General features: G+C 37.9%; 2 protein-coding genes across 4 annotated transcripts; one reads left to right on the top strand and one right to left on the bottom strand.

The window, feature by feature from the left end:
- The first annotated feature begins 3074 nt into the window (after positions 1 to 3074).
- ASNSD1 (asparagine synthetase domain containing 1) lies at positions 3075 to 10954 on the top strand. Of its 2 annotated transcripts, XM_035899022.1 has the most exons (4): positions 3075 to 4575; positions 5354 to 5535; positions 7341 to 7632; positions 9403 to 10954. In XM_035899022.1, exons 1-3 carry the CDS (start codon positions 3094 to 3096, stop codon positions 7600 to 7602), a joined length of 1926 nt encoding a protein of 641 aa, XP_035754915.1. In that variant the 5' UTR covers positions 3075 to 3093; the 3' UTR covers positions 7603 to 7632; positions 9403 to 10954. The 2 variants fall into 2 exon arrangements, with proteins under 2 accessions (XP_035754915.1, XP_035754914.1); XM_035899021.1 differs by lacking the exon at positions 9403 to 10954 and having other exon boundaries at positions 7341 to 7670.
- Positions 10955 to 14891: 3937 nt separating this feature from the next.
- OSGEPL1 (O-sialoglycoprotein endopeptidase like 1) lies at positions 14892 to 20754 on the bottom strand. Of its 2 annotated transcripts, XM_035899023.1 has the most exons (8): positions 20667 to 20754; positions 20252 to 20490; positions 19220 to 19607; positions 18130 to 18334; positions 17901 to 18046; positions 17273 to 17403; positions 17052 to 17123; positions 14892 to 15505 (listed from the first exon to the last, which is right to left on the bottom strand). In XM_035899023.1, the coding sequence occupies exons 2-8, from the start codon at positions 20461 to 20463 to the stop codon at positions 15412 to 15414; spliced, it is 1248 nt and encodes a 415-aa protein (XP_035754916.1). In that variant the 5' UTR covers positions 20464 to 20490; positions 20667 to 20754; the 3' UTR covers positions 14892 to 15411. The 2 variants fall into 2 exon arrangements, with proteins under 2 accessions (XP_035754916.1, XP_009641897.1); XM_009643602.2 differs by lacking the exon at positions 20667 to 20754 and having other exon boundaries at positions 20252 to 20626.
- Between the last annotated feature and the right edge of the window lie 16 nt (positions 20755 to 20770).

Raw genomic sequence — 20770 nt, 5'->3', positions numbered from 1 at the left:
GTGCTCTCAGCTGCGTGGGGCGGGCTGAGGCACGTCCAGGGCCGTGCTGCCGCGGGCTGGGGGACGGCGGCCCCGCGAAGCCTGTAACCTCGCGCGCGGTCAGCGTGAGGAAGAGGAGGGCGAGGCCTGTCAGTAAGCTGGGGCTCCTGGCGTGCGGGGTGTCGGTTGTAGGGCGCGGAGGAGGCGGCTGTCGCGTAGCGAGTTCACGTCGGCGTCGCCGCTGTTAGCTCTCGTGTCAGATTGGTTTTTTGGTTCTTACTGCTCCAAGTTGAGGTGAAATGTCAGGTGAGTGACAGTGAGGTTTCTCGGTGTGCCGTCATCTACTTCAGCTCTATCTGCTCAAGGGATTTCAGTCACAGAGGCTGGCACTCATAAATCTGCTCTTGTTTTCCACGGTGCTGATAGCTTTGCTTAGTATGAAATCTGTCAAGTCCTGTGGAACTGCTCTCCCTCAGAAAATTAATTCATTTCTTTATGTCCATACTTGCGTAAAGTCTGGTATTTTTGATCATCTGGGAAGTTATAAAGCTAGGGCATAACAGTATTGCAGGTTGTAATTTCCGTTATGCTTGAGTGGCTGGTTTAGTCTGTAGCAAAAGATGACACTGCTGTTTTGTCTGTTGGAATTGTAAATGTAAGGTGGCTGCTAGAAAAGTTGACTCTATATGCCATGTTTAGTTTGGCTAACCTAGCTCTGGGGCAGCTTTCTACTGTTGCACTGATGCAATGGAAGATCAGAGAAAACCACATTGTTTGTTTCTAACAAAAAGCATTAAGTGCTTGCTGACCAGATTTTGTTTTGTTTGTTGGCGTTTATGATGGTCCTTCTGATCGCTCTTTAGCATTGACAGCTGTCACTGTAAAAGAAAATGGGAATGCCTGCCACCTCTGCCAGTGCAGTTGAACAGAGTGGTAAATCCCACTAAGGAAGTTTGTGCAAAACTCCAGGGCAATAGAAAGGCTTCTATGGTTCTTAATACAGTTTTAGGAGTTTGTTGTTTTATTGGTTTAATTTTGAATCTGGAGAATACCTATGATTATAAAGTGTTTTGCAGATACTATGCTAAATTTTGTTTTCTCAAGTTATTTGATGTTTTATTAGCAGTTTGCATATTTTCTTCTGGGCGAAAAAATGTGATCTCTGATTATAAATAGCTAGAGGTACTCTGGCTTCCCAGTAGTGATTGCTTTTGAGGGTAGAAGAAATATCAATCCCTGTAAGATAATCTGTTTCTAGAGCAGTTATTTAGTATTTCATTTTTATATCTACTTCCACTTCGTCTTTAATGGTCCATTCAGAGAACAGCAACTATATATGCATGTAGCCATCTTAAAATATCAGTAAGCATGTTCACCACAAGGCTTATAATACAGTGGTTTATTTTTAATAATTAAATTGGAGTGTATCTTTTGCCTTTCAGATTAAAGAGCAGAAGGTTGTAGTTGATGAGCTTTCTAATTTGAAGAAGAACCGGGTAAGTATTTACAAATTTGCTTTTGACTATTTCAGAGAAATAAGCAGAAAGACGAGAGGAAACAAAATCAGAGCACACTGTCTTTCATTTGGTTTAATACAGGTTTTAGTACAGATATGGTTGTCCGTTCTCGGAATAATTTGTCCTCCAAATGATTTGATTATGTACACTTGTGCAGTGTAACACAGTACATTGTTGGGCTTTTTTGCCTTTTTATGTTTTATCTGAGTGATTTCATTAAGATGTTTGAGTTGATCAGAAGACTTTGTCAAGTATTCTTACTTTTCATGTGTATGTGTTTTAAAATAGAACGTGATCCCTCATGTACAAGGAAAAGAGAAATGCAGAATAGTCATGGGTTGATCATGAAATGGTTTTGGTGGCATGACATTAGAATGCTGGTGTTGTTAGGGCAGAACTTATCCTTCTGGCATAAAAGTGAAAGGGATATCTTGGTGGACCTGCATCAGCTTATGCTGCAGTGTGGTTGCCAGAGTTTGTTGCTTTGACTTAAAGCCGTATTGGTTTTGTGTTACAGAAGGTTTATAGGCAGCAACCCAATAGCAACATATTCTTCCTTGCAGACCGGACAGAAACTCTATCTGAATGCAAAAGTAAGTTTGCAGTGTAAAAATTGATCAAATAAATAGTTAACTACTTAAAAGCTGTATTTGTAGCTGTGACTGATTTCAAAGGTATATTAAAATTAAAAACTCCTAGCTGTATGTCAGATGCAAAGTAGATTTGAGACACGTTCTTGTTTTTCTGGATTGGATAAATATGAAAGTGTTCCCACTTGATTTTTGGATGTGATAAAAAAATCAAGTGCTGCAGATGTAGGAAGAGCCAGAACATCTGCCCCACACAGGAGTTGCTATCCTCAGTGCTCTTTGGGAAGCTGTATAGCACTTTGTCCCTTAAAGAAAAAAGTCTCAAAGTTACATGGGATGACTAGGAAGAAAATAAAGACAAGTTAAACTGGGGGCTAAGCTAGAAGTCTTCAGGTAGTTGAAAGAATGGATCTGTGGGACTATGAAGATAGGAGAATGGATGACAAAGAGAGTTGATGATTGAAAAAATGTTAGAAATATATAAATTTGGAAGCAAAAATTTATTTTATGGAATGAACAATTGCTACTTCCAGTTTCTTTGATTTGAGTTAATAGTGTTGACATTTTAATTGTCAGTTCACTTTTTTATTACAAATGTGTAAATGATGCTGATTATATAGGCAATAGTTGGTCATTCCCCTCATTCTTATACTTGTAGTGTGGCTTTCTTTGGCGGGGGGAACTCCATAAACTTTGTATAATTAAAGAGGAGTAAGCTACAGTGAGCTATGTTTGTGTTACATCAATACTATAGCACTTTTGTTACTTAGTGTTTTGTGTTTATCTCTTTAGTTGAACAAGTGGCTGGAGTTACTAATTTCTTAGTTAAACTCTTAAACCTATCTACTCGTAAAATCACTCATAAATCTATCAGTTTATAAAACTGGTTATTCATGTATTTTTCTCTTACACAGATACATTAGATGAATTAAAGAAGGCACATCAGGAGATGGACAATTCAGAAAAGACTAAAACCAAGAAGTAGTCCATCTGAATTCAGAGTCACAATGTGTGGTATTTGTTGCATTGTTACCTTGTGTAGCCAGCATGCTATACGTGATTTCTTTAATGAAGACATACTCTGCCATCTTAGAAGAAGAGGACCAGACAGTAGCCAACAGTTGATAAAAACTGCATCTGATCTCTCTTATGAGTGTCTGTTTTCTGGCCATGTGCTTCACTTGAGGGGACTGATGACTCCTCAGCCTCTGGAAGATGCAAATAACAATATTTTTCTTTGGAATGGAGAAATTTTCAGTGGAGTGCATGTAGGAGATCTAGAGAATGACACTGAAGTAATGTTTCGTCATCTTGCATTATGCACTAGTGAAGCAGACATTTTGTCACTTTTTTCATCGCTTCGGGGTCCGTGGTCTTTTATTTATTATCAAGCATCTAGACACAGTTTATGGTTTGGCAGAGATTATTTTGGTCGTCGTAGTTTGCTTTGGCAATTCAGTAATGAGGTTGACGGTGCTTTCTGTCTCTCATCTGTAAGTGTTTATTCTGAATCAGGTAACCAATGGCAAGAAGTCCCAGCATCCGGAATTTTCAAAATTGATCTAAAATCTTGTGCAACGACTAAATCTTTGTCTTTAACGTTGTTTCCATGGAAGTATAGCTGCACAGAGAAAGGAGTAGAAGAAATATTCGTTAATGTTCTGGACCAAGTTTCAAAATATGTACCAAACCACATACCTCTCGTGATGAATGAATCCAAACTATGTCTCAGAGCACCAGTTATCCCCTTAAATAAAACAATTTCTGAAGCTTCAGGTGAATGTCCAGGCACTAATGTTAGCAACGTTATCCATATGGTTACTGTAGAAACCCTTCAAGGATTTCTTGCAGAGGAACACAAGAAAAAATTAGTCCATCAGTTTATTGATGTTTTAAATGAAGCGGTGAAGAGACGGGTTTTATCTCTCTTTAGAGATGAAGATCAGAAAACAGGAGAAGTTCCAAGCATGTCTAATGGGAAAGCACACATTGCGGTGCTCTTTTCTGGCGGCGTTGATTCTATGGTTATTGCAGCACTTGCTGATAAACATGTGCCTTTAGGGGAACCAATTGATCTTCTCAATGTAGCTTTCATGATAAAAGACAAAGCTAAGCAAAAGGGTGCCACTAAAAAACATACCAACCAGGAAGTACCGCTTGGTTTGCTTTGTCCTCAGGAAAGTTGTAAAGATCTTGATGCTAAAACTGGTGTTCATTTATATTGCTTTGATGTTCCCGACAGAATCACTGGTAGGGCAGGACTGAAAGAATTAGAAGCCATTAACCCTTCAAGAACCTGGAACTTTGTTGAAATTAATGTTACACTAGAGGAATTGAAAAAAATGAGACAACAATATATTAATCACTTAATTTATCCACTGGATACGGTCTTGGATGACAGCATTGGCTGTGCAATTTGGTTTGCTTCCAGAGGAGAGGGTTTTATTAGTAACCAAGGAGAACTGAAACCATATAAAAGTCCTGCAAAGGTACTGATTGTTTTCTGCCTTATGCTTGACCTGTGAATCTAAAACCAGTTCTTTCAGAAATCAGCAGAGGTCTTTAATATTCATAATTCAGTGGCAGAACATAGAATAGTTCTGTATTGATAATCTTTGTGTAACTACGGAGTTAAAAACTGCATTCAGTTCTTTTGTCACATAATGTGCTTTTTGTTAAGCTTGAATGCGCAACATCGTGACTAGGAAAAAAATAACAATAATCATCTTACCATTTTCAGTGTTTCAACTCCAGTAGTGGGTAACTGCTATTCAACCCAAACGGAATAGGTTAACAAATTTAGAGATAAACATTACTGAAGTATTAATTAATATCAGTAATGGGCAATAGGACAAGAGCAAATGGCTTCAAGTTGCCCCGGGGAGGTTTGATTGGACATTAGGAAAAATTTCTTCACTGAAAGGGTTGTCAAGCAGGAGATTGCAGTTCACTACTCCCTTTGCTTTTTGAGGCTTCTATTACTTTGTACTAATTGCTAGATTTTAAAAACACCAAAAAAACCCAACAACAAAATTCCCAACAAATGCAATAGTTTGCATAAAAAAAACTACTTCCAAGTTTCCAATGACTTTACTGGGAACTGTTTCAGGCTCTGTAAATGTGTAAGGCACATCCCATCATGATAGGTAATATATTTAAAAGATGCCTATTAAAGTTATTCTCATTAAGATGTAGTTAAACATTTAAGATCTGTTACATATTATAAGCTTGCTTAGATATTAAGAAAGATTTATTCTGTTTTCTTAGGTTGTGCTTACAGGAATTGGAGCAGATGAACAGCTTGCTGGGTATTCTCGACATCGTGTTTGCTTCAAAAAATACGGCTTAGAGGGTCTGGAAAAAGAACTTGAAATGGAGTTAGATCGCATTTCTTCTAGAAATCTTGGTAGAGATGACAGAATTATTGGTGATCATGGAAAAGAAGCCAGGTATTGTTTTAACATGAAGCAAAACTGGTTTTGCTGGTTAGATTCTGCTTCTAACACTCCAATAGAAAGCTTTGTTGAAACTTCTATGTGTTTTATTGTCTCTTAAGTTCTGTTGCAGTTTTGTTAACGTGTACTGTATTGTGGCAGGATTTTGTTTCCTAAAAAGTGGTCCATAGTACCATGGAAGAGTTACTTAAGGCAATTTAGCAACATGAACATTGTATTTCCTGGACAGGCTGGAGAGGGGGGTCTCTGTGAACCTCATGAGGTTCAACAAGGCCAAGTGAAAGGTCCTGCGTCTGGGTCGGGGTAAGCCCCAGTATCAATACAGGCTGGGGGAAGAAAGGATCAAGAGCAGCCCTGACGAGAGGGACTTGGGGGTGCTGGGGGATGAAAAGCTGGACATGAGCCGGCAATGTGCGCTGGCAGCCCAGGTGGCCAACTGTACCCTGGGCTGCATCAAGAGAAGCGTAGCCAGCAGGTCGAGGGAGCCCTGGGAGAGTTGGGGCTGTTCAGCCTGGAGAAGAGAAGGCTGCGAGGAGACCTGATTGCGGCCTTTCAGTACTTAAAGGGAGCCTATAGGAGAGATGGGGACAATCTTTTTAGTAGTGCCAGCTGTGACAGGACAAGGGATAATGGTTTTAAACTAGACCAGGGTAGGTTTAGACTAGATATAAGGAAGAAATTCTTTACAATGAGGGTAGTGAAACACTGGAATGGGTTGCCCAGAGAGGTGGTGTAGGCCCCATCCCTGGAAACATTCAAGGCCAGGCTGGATGGGGATCTGAGCAACCTGATCTAGTTAGCGGTGTCCCTGCTCCTGCGGGGGGGTTGGACTAGATGGCCTCTAAAGGTCCCTTCCAACCCAAAATATTCTATGATTTCCATCTGGAAGTTTTAAGAAGCAGCAACAGATGTTGCAATAGTCAAAATCAAGTCGGATTTATCATTTTAAGTGGAACAGTCTTCTGCACAACTTTGAAGTGTTCTGGTGTGGTCATTTGGGGAGTGAGTTTGGAGAATGACAACATAATGTAGAAGCCATGTATTCCTGTCCATGCAATAAAGGCATGATCAATATCCACTGCATTTCCTGGTTGTTAAGTCAGAATAGTTAAAGAATAATTTTATTTGTGTTTACTTCCTCCATGCTACCACCAACTTGCAGAAAGTTCCATAGATGTTTTCCAGTAGTAGAGGCCACTGAGGTGCATGAAAGGTCTTTTCATGTGGTCTTTGTGCCAGTGTTTTTCCAAATCTGTTTTTAGTTGCACATTTTCAGTTTAGCAGTTGCAGTCGTGGTCAGGCAATGCTGTTAATAGTGCTTGTAATTAGATATGAATGCCTGGAGTTTGGAATGGTGTAAGAATTTGTTGTGTAAATATTTTTTGTTTCAAAGTTACTGTAGCTTCATACAGTATTTTTAAATACTTAGAAGTTAGCTTGAGAACTGTTACTTTAAAATTTGTCTTGCTCTTCCATTGTATTTTCTGATTTTCTTCAAAATTTTTGTTTTGTATAAACCCAACGTTTCTAATGCTTGTTCTTCCTCTTCTCTTTGCTCAAGTTTTGAAAACTTCCAGGCTTCTGAATTTAAACGTGCTATATTAGGTTTTCTTTTTCCAAGACAGTGTAACTGCTTTGGAGACTTGCCTCAGTACTGTGACACTGACATTTAAGTCAGTGACATTGGTAGTTAGGAACTCAGACAGACTCTGAAGTCTTTGCATGTGGTAAAGGGGAAAACCAAGACTATTTGTGTGAAGTTTTTAAAGGGTCTTTCCCCATGTGTATCTTTCCTTTAGGTTTCCTTTTCTTGACGAAGATGTTGTTTCATTCCTCAATTCTCTGCCCATCTTAGAAAAAGCTGACTTGACTTTACCACGAGGAATTGGTGAAAAATTGATTCTGCGCCTTGCAGCCACCGAGTTTGGCCTTACAGCCTCGACCATTTTGCCAAAAAGGGCTGTACAGTTTGGATCTCGGATTGCAAAACTAGAGAGCAGCAGTGAAAAAGCATCTGACACATGCAGCAGACTGAAGTTATGTTCAGCAGATGAATTATAAAGCTACATCTTGAGATGTTGCATTTATCCTGTATGTGAATTCAGTAAAACTTTGGAGTTTTCTTAGAATGTTTGGTCTGTTTTTTTACATACTTGGACATTGTTATTAATCATCAAAGTAATACCTGTAGATGCGTACTTGCAGTAGAGACTTACTATGAATGCATCTTTGGGGAGGAAGGGAGTACTGGCCTCTGGGGAAGAGAGGATGACCAGAGGTTGACTTTCCCGCCCTCCCTAAACAATGTCAGTGTCACAAAAATCTTACTGAATCTGTCCAATCTGTCACGTACATAGAATTCAGTACAGTAGATTTTCCTCTGTTGTAGACAGGGCTGGTCTCGCAGCTCTGCTTTAGGAGAGGCCTCAGGTTATGGTTTTGGAAGGGAGGGCACATCGAGGAGCTGGCCTGGGTTGCCAGAGCCAAAATAAGCTGAGGGGTCTTCGGCCTTGTCACCTCTTGGAGATCTGCCCTGCAAGCATCATGGTTGCCCTTTCGTTACTTGAGAAACAGACACACACACCCCTCCCCCAGCCACCCTGGGTGTTTTGGGGCCATCCAGTGCAGCCTCCCAGTTCTTGGCCAGTTCTGCGGGGCTGGGTTGGCTGGGGGCTCCCTCCAGGCTGTTCTTTGTCCCTCGTTGGCTGCCCTAGCTTGCTGCCTCTCCTTTTAGCTTTAGCTCTACTACTTTTACTTTTCAAGTTGCAAAGCATGTCTTTTAAACAAAACAAAACAAAAGGTCTCTCTTAAAACAAGAAAAAAAAAGGGGGGGGTGTACTCTGGGTGAGTATGTGGATGCAATCCTAGGGTTGAAATAGAAATACGAATGGACTTACTTTGAAGAGAAGCTTGAGTTAGTTTGTTTTTCTGTGTATAGAAGGATTGCAAAGGTAATATAAGAAAAACTGGATATATGCTTTCCAGTGGTTTTGGTAAGTTTGGAGCTTAGTACTCAATGTGTGACCTTACAGTTCTAGCTTTTATGTTTGTCCAGTTAAATAGAAAAATCATACCAGAAGAAAAAAATTCATTTTCATACAAACTGTAACGATATATTCCTACGAAGTATCTCTAAGGGTGTAAGTAGATTTTTCAAAATAATTTGTCAAGTCTGTAAAGAAATACTTAGTACAAAAACCTAAGTTTCAGACTGCTTCAAAGCATTGGCAGATTTCTTACTGGTACTCTGAGGAAAATTGACTCCCTAGTATCTCACCCTGGGATGTTTGCAAGAGTTCTTGCATCATGCTCTAAAGCAGGTGGAGACTGGACTAAGAGGAACATTAGGCTGATGAAGTGCGACTGTTGTTCATTATTTGTTATCTCTGTAGTAGTGTTGCAGTATTCCTAGAAGTTACATGTCACCTAGGACTTTAAGAAAAAAAAGTTGTGCTTTTAATACCTAGGCAAATAGCTTCTTTTCCAGACTAAGAGGCCTCTGATAGAGAAATGTGAGAAATAATTTTGGAAGGCTTCTAAATAGTTTCAGATAGTAGAAAGAAACCATATAATTTGTGTTGGCAAACTTTTCCATTTATCCAGTTATTCGTAATAAATTAATTTGTTGTTATTATTTATGGTACACTTACTATTTATAGTGTTTCTTGACCAAATTGGGGGGGGGAGAAGGGGAGACATTTTAAAATACTTGATATGTATTGAAATCACTTTCTATAATATTTTAGAGCAACTTACAGGAATGTTACTGTCTTTTAATCCTGTCCTTAAGAGCTTTATTGTTTTCTTGCAAATGCTAGTATAGTTCTTGATTAAATAATAGTCTCTCTCTTTCTTTGCTAGTTAGTATTGTATTTTAGAAACTGGAAAACATTCTTGAAGAATGCTCAGGCCTGATAAGTGTTCCCTGGAGCGGAATAAGCTGATGAGGCAACCTGCTTGTCAAACTTTGTAGCACAGAAAAATGGTGATGCCGTGTTGGCAAAGTCTGACAAAAGTAAGTAGCAAGTATTACTTACTACTGTGTCCGCTAGTTGGCTGGCTTCAAAAGACGACATGTAGTGCTCAGTGGAGATTCCCAGTGGACTGCTGGGCCAGCTAAAAAATGTACCCAGACAGCAACTTTGCTAGCACTGATGGATTGAGATATGCCCTGTATTATTACGAAGTCCATCAGATTTTGAGGGAATTGGCTGTTGGAATTTGCTGTTTAAACCTTCCATTAATTCAGATGCAGATCATCACAGAACTTCTTGTCAGCTTCTTCCAGCTTACATTGATAGAAAAATTGGACAAATTTTGATCAGTGTTGATTACATGGCAGAAGTTTGGGGCACAAAGAGAAATGTATCAGGTTCTTTGAGCTCTGCTGCTCTGAAACATTGATACTGATAGGAAAACCCAAACCCAAGATGGAAATATTTTTTGAGGTTTTGTTCAGGAGGCAAGGAGAAAAACATTCCTGTTAAAAAAATACCTAATGTTGCATGTAGTTTATACATGGCATTCCTAAAAGCTGGGATTATTACTCAAAAAAATATGGATCATTGGATCTCATGCAAAATTATAAGCTGACATGAAATACTGTAAACTAACACATTTCCAAAAGAGCTGTGGTATTTAAGTGATTGGTCAGATTTTCAAAAGCCCTCACTACTCTGAAGGACTCTCTAAGAATAACAGAGCTCCAGGCTTCTGAATTCTTCAAACTAGATCTCTAAAGACACAGGTGTATATTTTTTCCTAACATTTTACTTAGTTTTATTTATATTATTTGCTGTGTCTGTATAATTAAGATTTAAAATTAGTTGCCTTGCTATATAATATATAAGGTGGTCTTAGCAACAAAAGAATCTTCTAACATATAACTAGTAATTCCCAAAGTATTAATAAAAATACTGTCAGGTTATATATGCAACAGCAAAGTGCATCTGACAAATACATTTTTAAAACTGAAGAATAATGCTTACACTTAGGTGGTACAAACATTTTTATGGCAGGCAATGATAGTGTTCTAAAAGGTTTTATTTGACTAGAATTTTGTACTCATTCCTGGTTTGCAGGTTTAATTGATATTCTCACTGAACATGATTTTGAGGGAACCTGTGATGAAAATACGAATAAAGATCCAACTTACAATCCGAACAGTACAGAAAAAAAGTGTCTTTTATGCAATACCCTGATAATATGATATTTAAATTGACACTTGGCACTACACAAGTTGAACTACATGAAAATGTATTTAGGCTTGATACGGTGAATAGCTTCATCAATCTGATATATAGAGAAAGTACCTCAAGTTAACGAACTCAATTCCATTTTTACTGAGGTTTAAAAAGAAGATGGACATCCCAAATTTAAGTAAAATGTCTTCAGCCATATTCTAGTAAGAAAACTGTAAATTTACTAATTTTTTAAATTCAAATTAGACATTGATATTTTTGTATCTTCTAGATATCATCTTGTAGATTTTTTTATATGTCCAAATGATACTGTATATGTGAAATACTAAAATAACTTCAGTGTTTTACACTGTTGTCATATTGCTACATCTAAAAAATAAAAAAAAACCCTACATATTTTTTTGTATCTTCAAATGTCAACATTTTCAATATGCACAGAATAAGTATTTTTATGTCCAGGGAGAACTGAGTTTGGCATTGGTACTCCATCAGTAAAGGATATTTCATTAAAGATCATGATTCTAATTTGCTGTCTTGTAATGTACGTGAGTGTATGTCTTTCAGCTCATACAGTATGAGAAAATATTGTATATGGTTTAAATTAACATCAGAGATAAGGAAAAAACCATGCTTGCCCCAGAAGTTAATAGGTTTACCTGGACTATATTGTTGCCTGGTTATCTAAGTACTTCTTTTAGACCAGGCTAATAGAGAGTTCAGTGCTTATTTCTCTAGCGAGTATGCTGTAAGCATATTTGCTGCTAGTAATGAGCTGTACAAGCCAGCACAAGATACCTTAACGATAAGGACAGCATGGCCCTAAAAGAAGCATAGCCTTTAGGTGGCATTTCTGCATGGCAAAATAGTAGGCTGAAGAATGATCAAACCAGATTGACCCGAGAAGGTATAAACTATTCCCTGAGGGATGCTTCTCATTAGATATGGGTTTAATTTGCTGTGATGTGCAAATAATCTCTATAGAGGCAAAGCACTTTTAAACATGAAATTAAATGAAAACTGCACTTCAGCTTCCACGCCTGCTGACTAGTAAGCTTCTGAAGCTGCAATTCTATTGGTCATTTTATTGATGTAAGCAGTTAGGTATTGATGTAAATTAAAGCTGATGTAGTAACTGTTTCCTCATAGGTTTCCTGTCATGCGTCAGGCTATAAGGCTCAGTTGTTTGACATGGATATGCCAGGTAGAGAATATTACCCCATTGCAGTGATAAAATTTGATGGTAGGAGGTAAGGAATGTGCACAGAAATATAGATACTATAGTATAGTCTTTAAAATAATACAAGTTCTTTCTGATTTCAGATTGGCGTTTACTTAACTGAAATTGCTGAGTATACTATGAAGGTTTGAGAGGAATAAAGATTTTTTTAGCTTGATAAAATGTATTTTGATTCCAATTTGATTTTCTTTTAACAGATTAAATGACACTATCAAATACTAGTTAAAGTTCTGTACATATAGTACAGTTGCTGGCAACGTACAGGATTGCTGGCTAAATGTGCAACCATTTATTTTGTAGCATCATAGAACGTTTGGGGTTGGAAGGGACCTTTAGAGGTCATCTAGCGCAATGCCCCTGCAGAGAGCAGGGACATCATTAACATAATACGGTTCCTTTTTCTGGAAATAATGAAAGTTCTGTGGAAACAAATGAAAACCGTTGTTCATCAGAATACAAATTTGGGGGTTTTGATGCTTTAAATTCAAGCATCTGAAAATACCCTTACAAAAGCAGTATAAAACCAAGGTTCAAATTGTAAACAAGCAGACACTGTGGTTGGAGGATTTTCTTTCCCTTATTTGAGCACAGTAAAACTTTAAAATGTCCTATAGGAGTCAGTGGTTGTATTATTTCATGTAAGAAAACTGCTCATCTTGCTATAGATATATTAAATTTCAAGTAAATGTTTTCAATTGCAGTAAGTACTCTAAAACTTATTCAAACATATTCCATGAAGATAGAATTTCAAGATTAAATTATTTTTAGGCTTAAAATCTTACCAATTGTTTGACTGTTACGGTTACCGAATATACTTCAAAACCAAAATGACTCCTGAAGTGGTATAAAATTATTACATTCTGTGGGTTTTAATAATATCCAGAAGGTTACCAAGTAATGAGGACAAGGTGTAGATATTGTATACATTTTATTTAGATATTGTATACATTATAGCCGTGTAGGGCTGCAAGGGATCTCCAGAAGTCACCTAGTTTACAGCCCTGTTCTGAGTGAAGAATGAAGTATTTGCCGAGCAGTCTAACAGTTATTTTAACACGTAACATGCAGTGATTGAGGAATCTGTTTCAATAGGTAACATGCTTCATTATTTCCCTTCCTTAAAACAGAAAGCTTTTCCTAATGTTTTTTAAGCCTTTCCTGCAAATTAAGCTAAATACTTTAATCCTTCCTGCAATGAAGAACTGAATACAGTTTTAATAGACTGAGTTCCTCAGTGTATCACCTTCGTTGTTTTAGTTAGCTTCGTACTGCAGTAAAAAACCCCTGCCCTGTATTTCTTGTATGTTATTCCTATAATAAAGACTAAATATATGCCTCTCAGCACTCTATTGTCGATTCATACTAGAATTGATTCCATTAGTCTTACAAATCTACTTCATTATTCCTAGTTGGTATGTTGTATTTGCTTAAGCATACTAGTCTACTGAATTTTATGTTATTTTTTTTTAAAACAAAGATCATCATATTCATAAGTAGGTTTTCAGAAGTGTTAGCAGCTGCTGTCAAAATGGTATAAGCTGCAATTTCACCACTTCCTTTTGTACTTCCACTTTTCAGCCACAAATAAAAAAAAATTTACAAGATGAGGCCTTGAGGCAAACCTTTCAAGACCTTGTGTGCTCTATAATCACAGTTCATCAAAAGGCCATCAATAACTACTCACTGTGTCATCTGTTTTGTTTGATTTACTGAGATAGGCCAGGAAATTGTCATGACAGCATTTCTAATTTTTTGTTACAAGATATCTCCACTTAAATATTTCAAAAGTCTTTACTATAATTATTTGGAGCATTGTTCCCATGCATTTCTTTTGGAAGACATTTAAGTCTTTTTTTTTTTTTTAATTAAACAAAAATTTGCTGTGTAAAGTCTCAAACATTTAATTGAGATGAGATAAATGTAATAGTGATCTGTTAACTACTAGTAGCATCATGCAAGAAAGGTTCTGTGGTGTTAGAATCAAGCTCTCTGGTCCAGCCAAGAGTAGTTTTGGAAGGTTTGGGACATACTAGAGGCACTCCAATTCATAAGGTTGAGTCCCTGATGAGAACTCTATATTCAATTTTTATCAGCATTTATTGTATCAAACAATACAGCTATTTAGGGATTTCTTCCTCTTCAATGTTCAGAAAGTTTGGAAGCAGGGGGAGAGTTTTGAGCAGCAAGACTTGACTGGCTTGTTGATCCCAAAGAAGGTATGACCAGCACTAAAAACTGGGATAATGGAGAGATAAGGTGTAATATGGAGGAAAAAAGGGGTTTGTTCACTGTTAAGTTTCACAAATTCCAGTCTTTCATCTGTGTTGAAATCAGTGAGCCACATGTATAAACATACTGCTGGACAGGGCCTATGAAATGTGATAGTGAAATTTATTAAATGATACATTACCAAAAAGATAAACTACCTAGTGGTATAGACAAATTACTTTACCAAAAGATAAATTACTTGTCGTTGAAATCCTATGAAAATGAGACTCCAAAAATGCCATGTAACAAAATGTGAATTTGTAACACCTTGCCCTGGAGTTAAAAAAACAAAACAAAACAACAAAAATCAAAATTTTAAAAAAACAGGCAATGTGTTTGCCTGTTTGTAACTGTCCCACAAATCCCAATTTCTTGCTTGTATTTAAATGGAGGCAATTTTAAATATATGCATTGTGAATTAGAAAACTTACCAAAGAGGTACTTAATACTTTAAGTATTTATTCCAGTAAACAGCATTGCAATAAATAATAATGTAAAACCGTATTATGATTATCAAAAGTCAAGGTCACATCACACTCAGAACTTGCATCTTAACAGCTCACTTACACTGTGATTAGCTTTACTGAGCTGTTTATAAAAAAAAAATAAATAAAATAAAAGGCACTAGACCTATACTCCAAAATTTTAATTTTGTATAAGCAAGAATAGGCTTCTCACACCAGGAGCAGAAAATTAGGTACTGCTGCAATTCAATTGTACTGGCACAGCTAACACAGTGAGATCTTGAAAACCTGTACTCTCTCATATTCATTTTCTGTAACTTTTCAATCATGGAAGTTACGAATTTTTTTTAACACATAGTATAAACTAGAAGTCTTGTATGGATTATGTATTGTTAATTTATAATATGGTAAAATAAATTTATAAACATTATAAGTTATGAAGTATAAACAGTGGAGATAATAAATCTACACAAATGAAATTTTTATTAGCAAGTGCACTTTTAATTTTTTTTTGTTATTAATTACCTAGAACTCTTAGATACTTGTGGAACGGCACATGGACTCATTTTGGTGATACCACATAGCATTTATTTCTCTGACAGGTGATTTTTCAACAGTTGTAAGCCAGGTACTATCAGGAAATGTAACAGCATTGAAACAGTTTTTATTGAACAATTTATAGTTGCATTTACTTTACTTTTTAGGATGCCAACCATCGTATCTTCTTTTTTAGTTTTGGCACCTTGATGGAATCTTCTTCAACTCTTTTTGAAATATCAGTTCCAAGGGGAGCTCTAGAAAATAATTATGTATTTGTTAAAATAACATTATTGCTGTATCACACTGTGCAGATTCACAGACCTTTTTACAAAGAGCATGGGTGTGTCAGTATTTTTGCAGGTTGCCTGCACTGCAATACTGCGTTCAATTTTGGGCTCCTCACTACACGAAAGACGTTGCATTGCTATAACCTGTCCAGAGGAGAGCCACAAAACTGGTGAGGGGTCTGGAGCAGAAGTCTGATGAGGAGCGGCTGAGGGAACTGGGGTTGTTTAGCCTGGAGAAAAGGAGGCTGAGGGGAGACCTTATTGCCCTCTACGACTACCTGAAAGGAGGGTGTAGTGAGGTGGGGGTCAGCCTCTTCTCCCTGGTAACAGGCTATCGAGGGGAAATGGCCTCAAGTTGCACCAGGGCAGGTTTAGGTTGGACATTAGAAAAAATTTTTTCACTGAAAGGGTTGTGAAGCACTGGAACGGGCTGCCCAGGGAAGTGGTTGAGTCCCCATCCCTGTAGGTATTTAAAAGATGGGCAGATGAGGTGCTTAGGGACATGGTGGGATGGCAGTGTTAGGTTAATGGTTGGACTTGATGATCTTAAAGGTCTTTTCCAACCCAAACGATTCCATTCTATACTGTGTGACCGTTACCATGTGCCATCTGAAGCTGTACCTAGAAACATCTTTATGTTGAGGAAATGTTTGCATTTGTAGCTATTCCAAACTCAGGGAAACACACTTGTGATTTCAAAGCCATCTTTTGGGGACATTGTTGTATTGAGGTTCTGATTTTAGTTGATAGTTCATTTTACATCTCACTGATGACTGCAAGACACACTAGAGATTCACAGGTATCTATCTCTTCATGTGATAAAGAATATATAGTCTACAGCAAACAAAACGTAGTATTTTATTCACCGAGATATACAAAGCAAGTTATTTTCAAAGAAGAGTAGTATTTTTCATGTGAAAATCATAAAACATTTTTTTTTGTCCTGAGACCTTCCAAGTCTGTTTTCCAGAAATTGGAAAGAGGAAAAACCTGAGAAAAAATAGCATTTTAAGACCAGCTGGTACTTTTGAACTATCAGAACTTTGTTTGGCCTTAAGCCTAGGATCCACTTAAGTCCATAAGAAGATTAAAAAAATCAGTATTATCAGATGTTGTATGGCAAATTCTTTTTTAAAATTGATTGTTCATGATGAATACAGAGTTTGGCTCGGAGCATTTTGATTTTTGTGTACAGTGACTGAGAAGCTAGGGGGAGTGTAGTACAGCTTAACTTGCTCCAGTTTTCCCATACCACAAAGGTTATAGGAAAATACATAGAACCATTATGATGTATGGTGATTTAAGTTTCTGAGCCAAAACAAATATAAATGCCAGGTACAATCACTTGTATTGCACAACTACATTGAAAAGGAAGTGGTGGTAACTTTTAAAGCATATATGCACTGCAAAGACACTCCTCAGCAGCTTCTGCCTCTCTCTTCAGTCTATGCCTCTTCCACGTTCATTGATCATAGTAAGTGAAGAAACAGACTGAATGAACGGAGTCACTTACTTTGGTTCATAGCGGACGCCATCAGTACTGTGTAAAACACCGAGTCCTCTGCGTAACCTTTCAATGCCGTTCCTAAGCAAGAAAGCAATTATGTAAAAGTGTCTGTCATAACTCTCTGAATGTGTGTAGGTCATGCAGTCACCATAGACAGAAGTTCTTGATTCTGATGTCGACTTTTAAAAAACATTATAGAAATGCACGCAAAGAGAAACAACTCTTACCATGCAATCATAACACCATTATCAGTGCACAGTCTTGGAGGAGGACACAGAAAAGCAAAATCATTTGCATCTGCCAAAGTCTGTAGGCCTTTTCGGATATACTGATTACTTGCAACTCCTCCCGATGCAACCTGACAGCAGTTTCAAAAAGAAAAAAGGCATTAACTCAAAAAGTACCGACGGGTCACACTCAACTAACATCCTATTTAAAAAAAAGGCTATCAGATGAAGTTCTGAAGACAGCAATAAATACCGCATTTGAAGACTGAAACCTATCTTTGAAGATTAAAACACATCAGGAAAGAATATGGTAAGTGAGCTTATTATGATAAAAGAGATTCCTGATTAAAAGCATGTTATAGCTAGAACAGCGGCCAAGTGTTGGGGAGCACTAGGTCAAATTATGTGGCCTATATTTTTATGGAAGGTCAGATTAGATGGTAAGAAAATCTCTTTCTAGCTTAAAAACAAACTATGAAAGACTTCACTGTAAATCTTTATGTGATTATTATTTTAATCCTAGTATCTCAACAAGGTAATACATACTGACACCTTCCTCACCTGTCAAGGGAGGAAGTTCAAGGCACCAGTCGAATATAAAAAGATAAAAAAAAAAAAGTCTACTCACCAAAGTTGCATTTTTTGATAATATGCTATTTTTTATGCAGAACAGCATGGCTCGGTATGTCCGCTGGATAATATGAACAGCCACTGCATGCTGCACAGCAGCAGCAATATCCTTAACACAGGATAGGATCTCACCTTCTTGAATACCTATAAAAATGTATAATCAAATGGGGTTTCCTGAGTATAGGTCATCAAAAACATGGTTTACACCTGACTTGGTTTGAAAATACCTTCTTCTTTTTCTTTCTGCATAATGGCTTTATTGACAAGGTTCTGAAGTCCAGAAAAAGAAAAATCACAGTTACGATATTGTTGCATGGGAGGTCTGAAGCTGTGCTGTTGCCGGTTTCCAGTTTGAGCCAAGTGCTCTATCGCCTTTCCCCCAGCCATGCTGTGGCACTCTGGGTGCTTTCTTAAAGAGAGTCTTCTTGCTACCTAAGGAGATAATAAACAACAGACTTTGAACAGAGTGCTAAATTAATTCCTCCTGTAACTGCATCACTACAGTAGTCCGTGGAGCAAAATTAAAGACACTGCAAAATCTAATCCAACGTGAAATTACGAACAGGGCACAAATAAGGACAAGACATATGCCGGCTGGATTTTTTTTTTTTCCCTCGAGTAATTAGACATGCTACTCCAGAATAGTGTGGGCAACATCTCGCAGGAAACATTACCCTAGTTTTATGCTACAGGAAACACACACGGACTGCCATACTGCATTACCAGATAAACAAGAACAAAGGTGGTTTCAACATTCAACAATCCCCTTTCTCACTCCACTCACTCCTCCACTTTTTCAATTAATACACACAAACACTGTTTAAAAACTCTGCTTGTGTTTGAGAACAAAACTGTAAGCGATCAATTTTACAGGTTGTACTCAGTGACCCAGAAAACTTAAGATTCTGAAAGCCAAACCAGGCTTTTCAAACTGTACAAAAAAAAAAGGTAAGAAATGTTTTGATATGTATTGTTTTAAATCTGACAGCATCCTTTAAAATATCACTATCGATCATCTCAAATTCATTTGCATAATGGGTGTCAACAAAACTTCCAACACAAGTTTCTGATTATGTTGTTTATTTGCTAAAAATGTAATTAATTTACATATGTTACAACTGCTGCTATGCATAGATTTTTAACAGCCTCTTGTGTCTTAAATTTGGTAATTCAAAATAGAAAAAAAAAAAAAGTTCAGTAAAGCTCATATTGCACTGTATGACTGTCCTCAGGCTGATGATACTACTACCATTGTGTAGTATAACTGCAATAAAAAGAAGAAAAACCCCTAGATTCACTTACTTAAGGAATTATTACCTTATCCAGCATGTCACCTGGTGCTATATCTATGGACTGTCCAAGCAGAAGGAAATCTGAAACTCCCTGTGCTACTGCCAAGATGCAGTGGCCTCCAGAGAGTAAGAGGACTAAGAAGGGAAACTCCACGTGATGTGTCAGCCTGACGGTCAGTGCGTGAGCCTCCATGTGATGAATGGGTATGAATGGCTTCTGGTACCTGTCCACCAAGTCCAGGCTGTACTGCAGCCCCACCTCAAGGCTCAGCGCAAGTCCTGGTTTTACTGTAGTTGCAATAGCTGCGAGTTCATCTACAGAAACTCCGCCTACACCCAGTGCTTCCTTCACCACCCGCTCGATGTTTTCTCTGTGAAGCTGCTGTGCCACCACAGGAATTATTCCACCCGCTCTAGTAAAAACAAAGAATTACAATACGTTTGTATTTCGTCACAAATAGAATGGCATAAAAACAGATTTTAAACACCTCTTAACCTTGCCGTATTCTGCTTGTTTCCTTACTACATTCTCAAATACCTTGTTTAGCGTAAATGCACTGAAGAGAGTGTAATTACCACTGGGAGGTCAGAAAAGGATGTAACCTGCCCTTTTTTGGTACACATACCTCTTAAATGTATCTCAATGCTGTTCCAAAACAATATCTGTAACTTAATATTCACAGCCCCTCACTTGTCAGTTCACGTACTTAGCCACCAATGCCTGCATTTGATGAATTTTCCCTTAAAAAAATTGAGACATTTGGTGGCTTTAACAGTAATAATGATTTCATCTTTAATTCAAGCTAGATAAGTAATCTGTCTCTTTTTGAAAGAAAATACCAGAGGAAACTAGTTAAAACAGACAGCATTTCTTTCCTCACCCCTCAGTAATACCTCAAGCAGAATGTGGTGTGGCCCAGGAGATAGGTCTTTACACCTACCCACTTCTTACTCAGTTTTCTGGAGGAGAGACAACTTTTACACAGATGATATTACAAGAAAGAGTAACAATAAAACCATTTTTAAGGCAAAAGCCCCGACAAAAGTATATTCTCACTGTATATGGACTTCCTTCTGACAGTGCAGTGCTTCTCCCAGAATATTGCCGCCATCATCCACCACAGCAGCGCCGGTGTCATCACAGCTCGTCTCTATTCCCAGAACTAGTTTCCGAAGATGCTCTTTTCCAGAGGGAGCAGAGCTGCTTCTCAGCCACGCAGCTCGGCCGTGTTTAACCGATTTCAAAAGGCTTTTGGCAATACTGTTCATGGTTAAAAATCTATCTTGTAGTTATGTCTAGAAAAGAACCGTACAGGTCATCATTACTGGAGGGTTTTCAAGCATGTGCTCTGGTTTGATTTTTCTGAAGAGGTGGCATTAAAGTTACAAAATGACCACACCTGATTTTTAAGACCCTAAGAGAAAAAAAAAATAATAATTTAAGAGTTGGGAGCCACCGGTCTTTGTTTTACCTTAATCACTCTCCAAGAGAGCGCTTCACCCACGCCCGCTGCCTGCGGGCATTCCAGCAGCCCCGCGGGAGGGACACGGACCCCAGCGCAAGCCCCTGCCCGCC

The sequence above is a fragment of the Egretta garzetta genome, unplaced genomic scaffold (genome assembly GCF_000687185.1).
Source record: "Egretta garzetta isolate BGI_Z169 unplaced genomic scaffold, ASM68718v1 scaffold297, whole genome shotgun sequence".
Taxonomy (NCBI): domain Eukaryota; kingdom Metazoa; phylum Chordata; class Aves; order Pelecaniformes; family Ardeidae; genus Egretta; species Egretta garzetta.
This window is presented reverse-complemented; position numbering and strand designations above follow the sequence as displayed.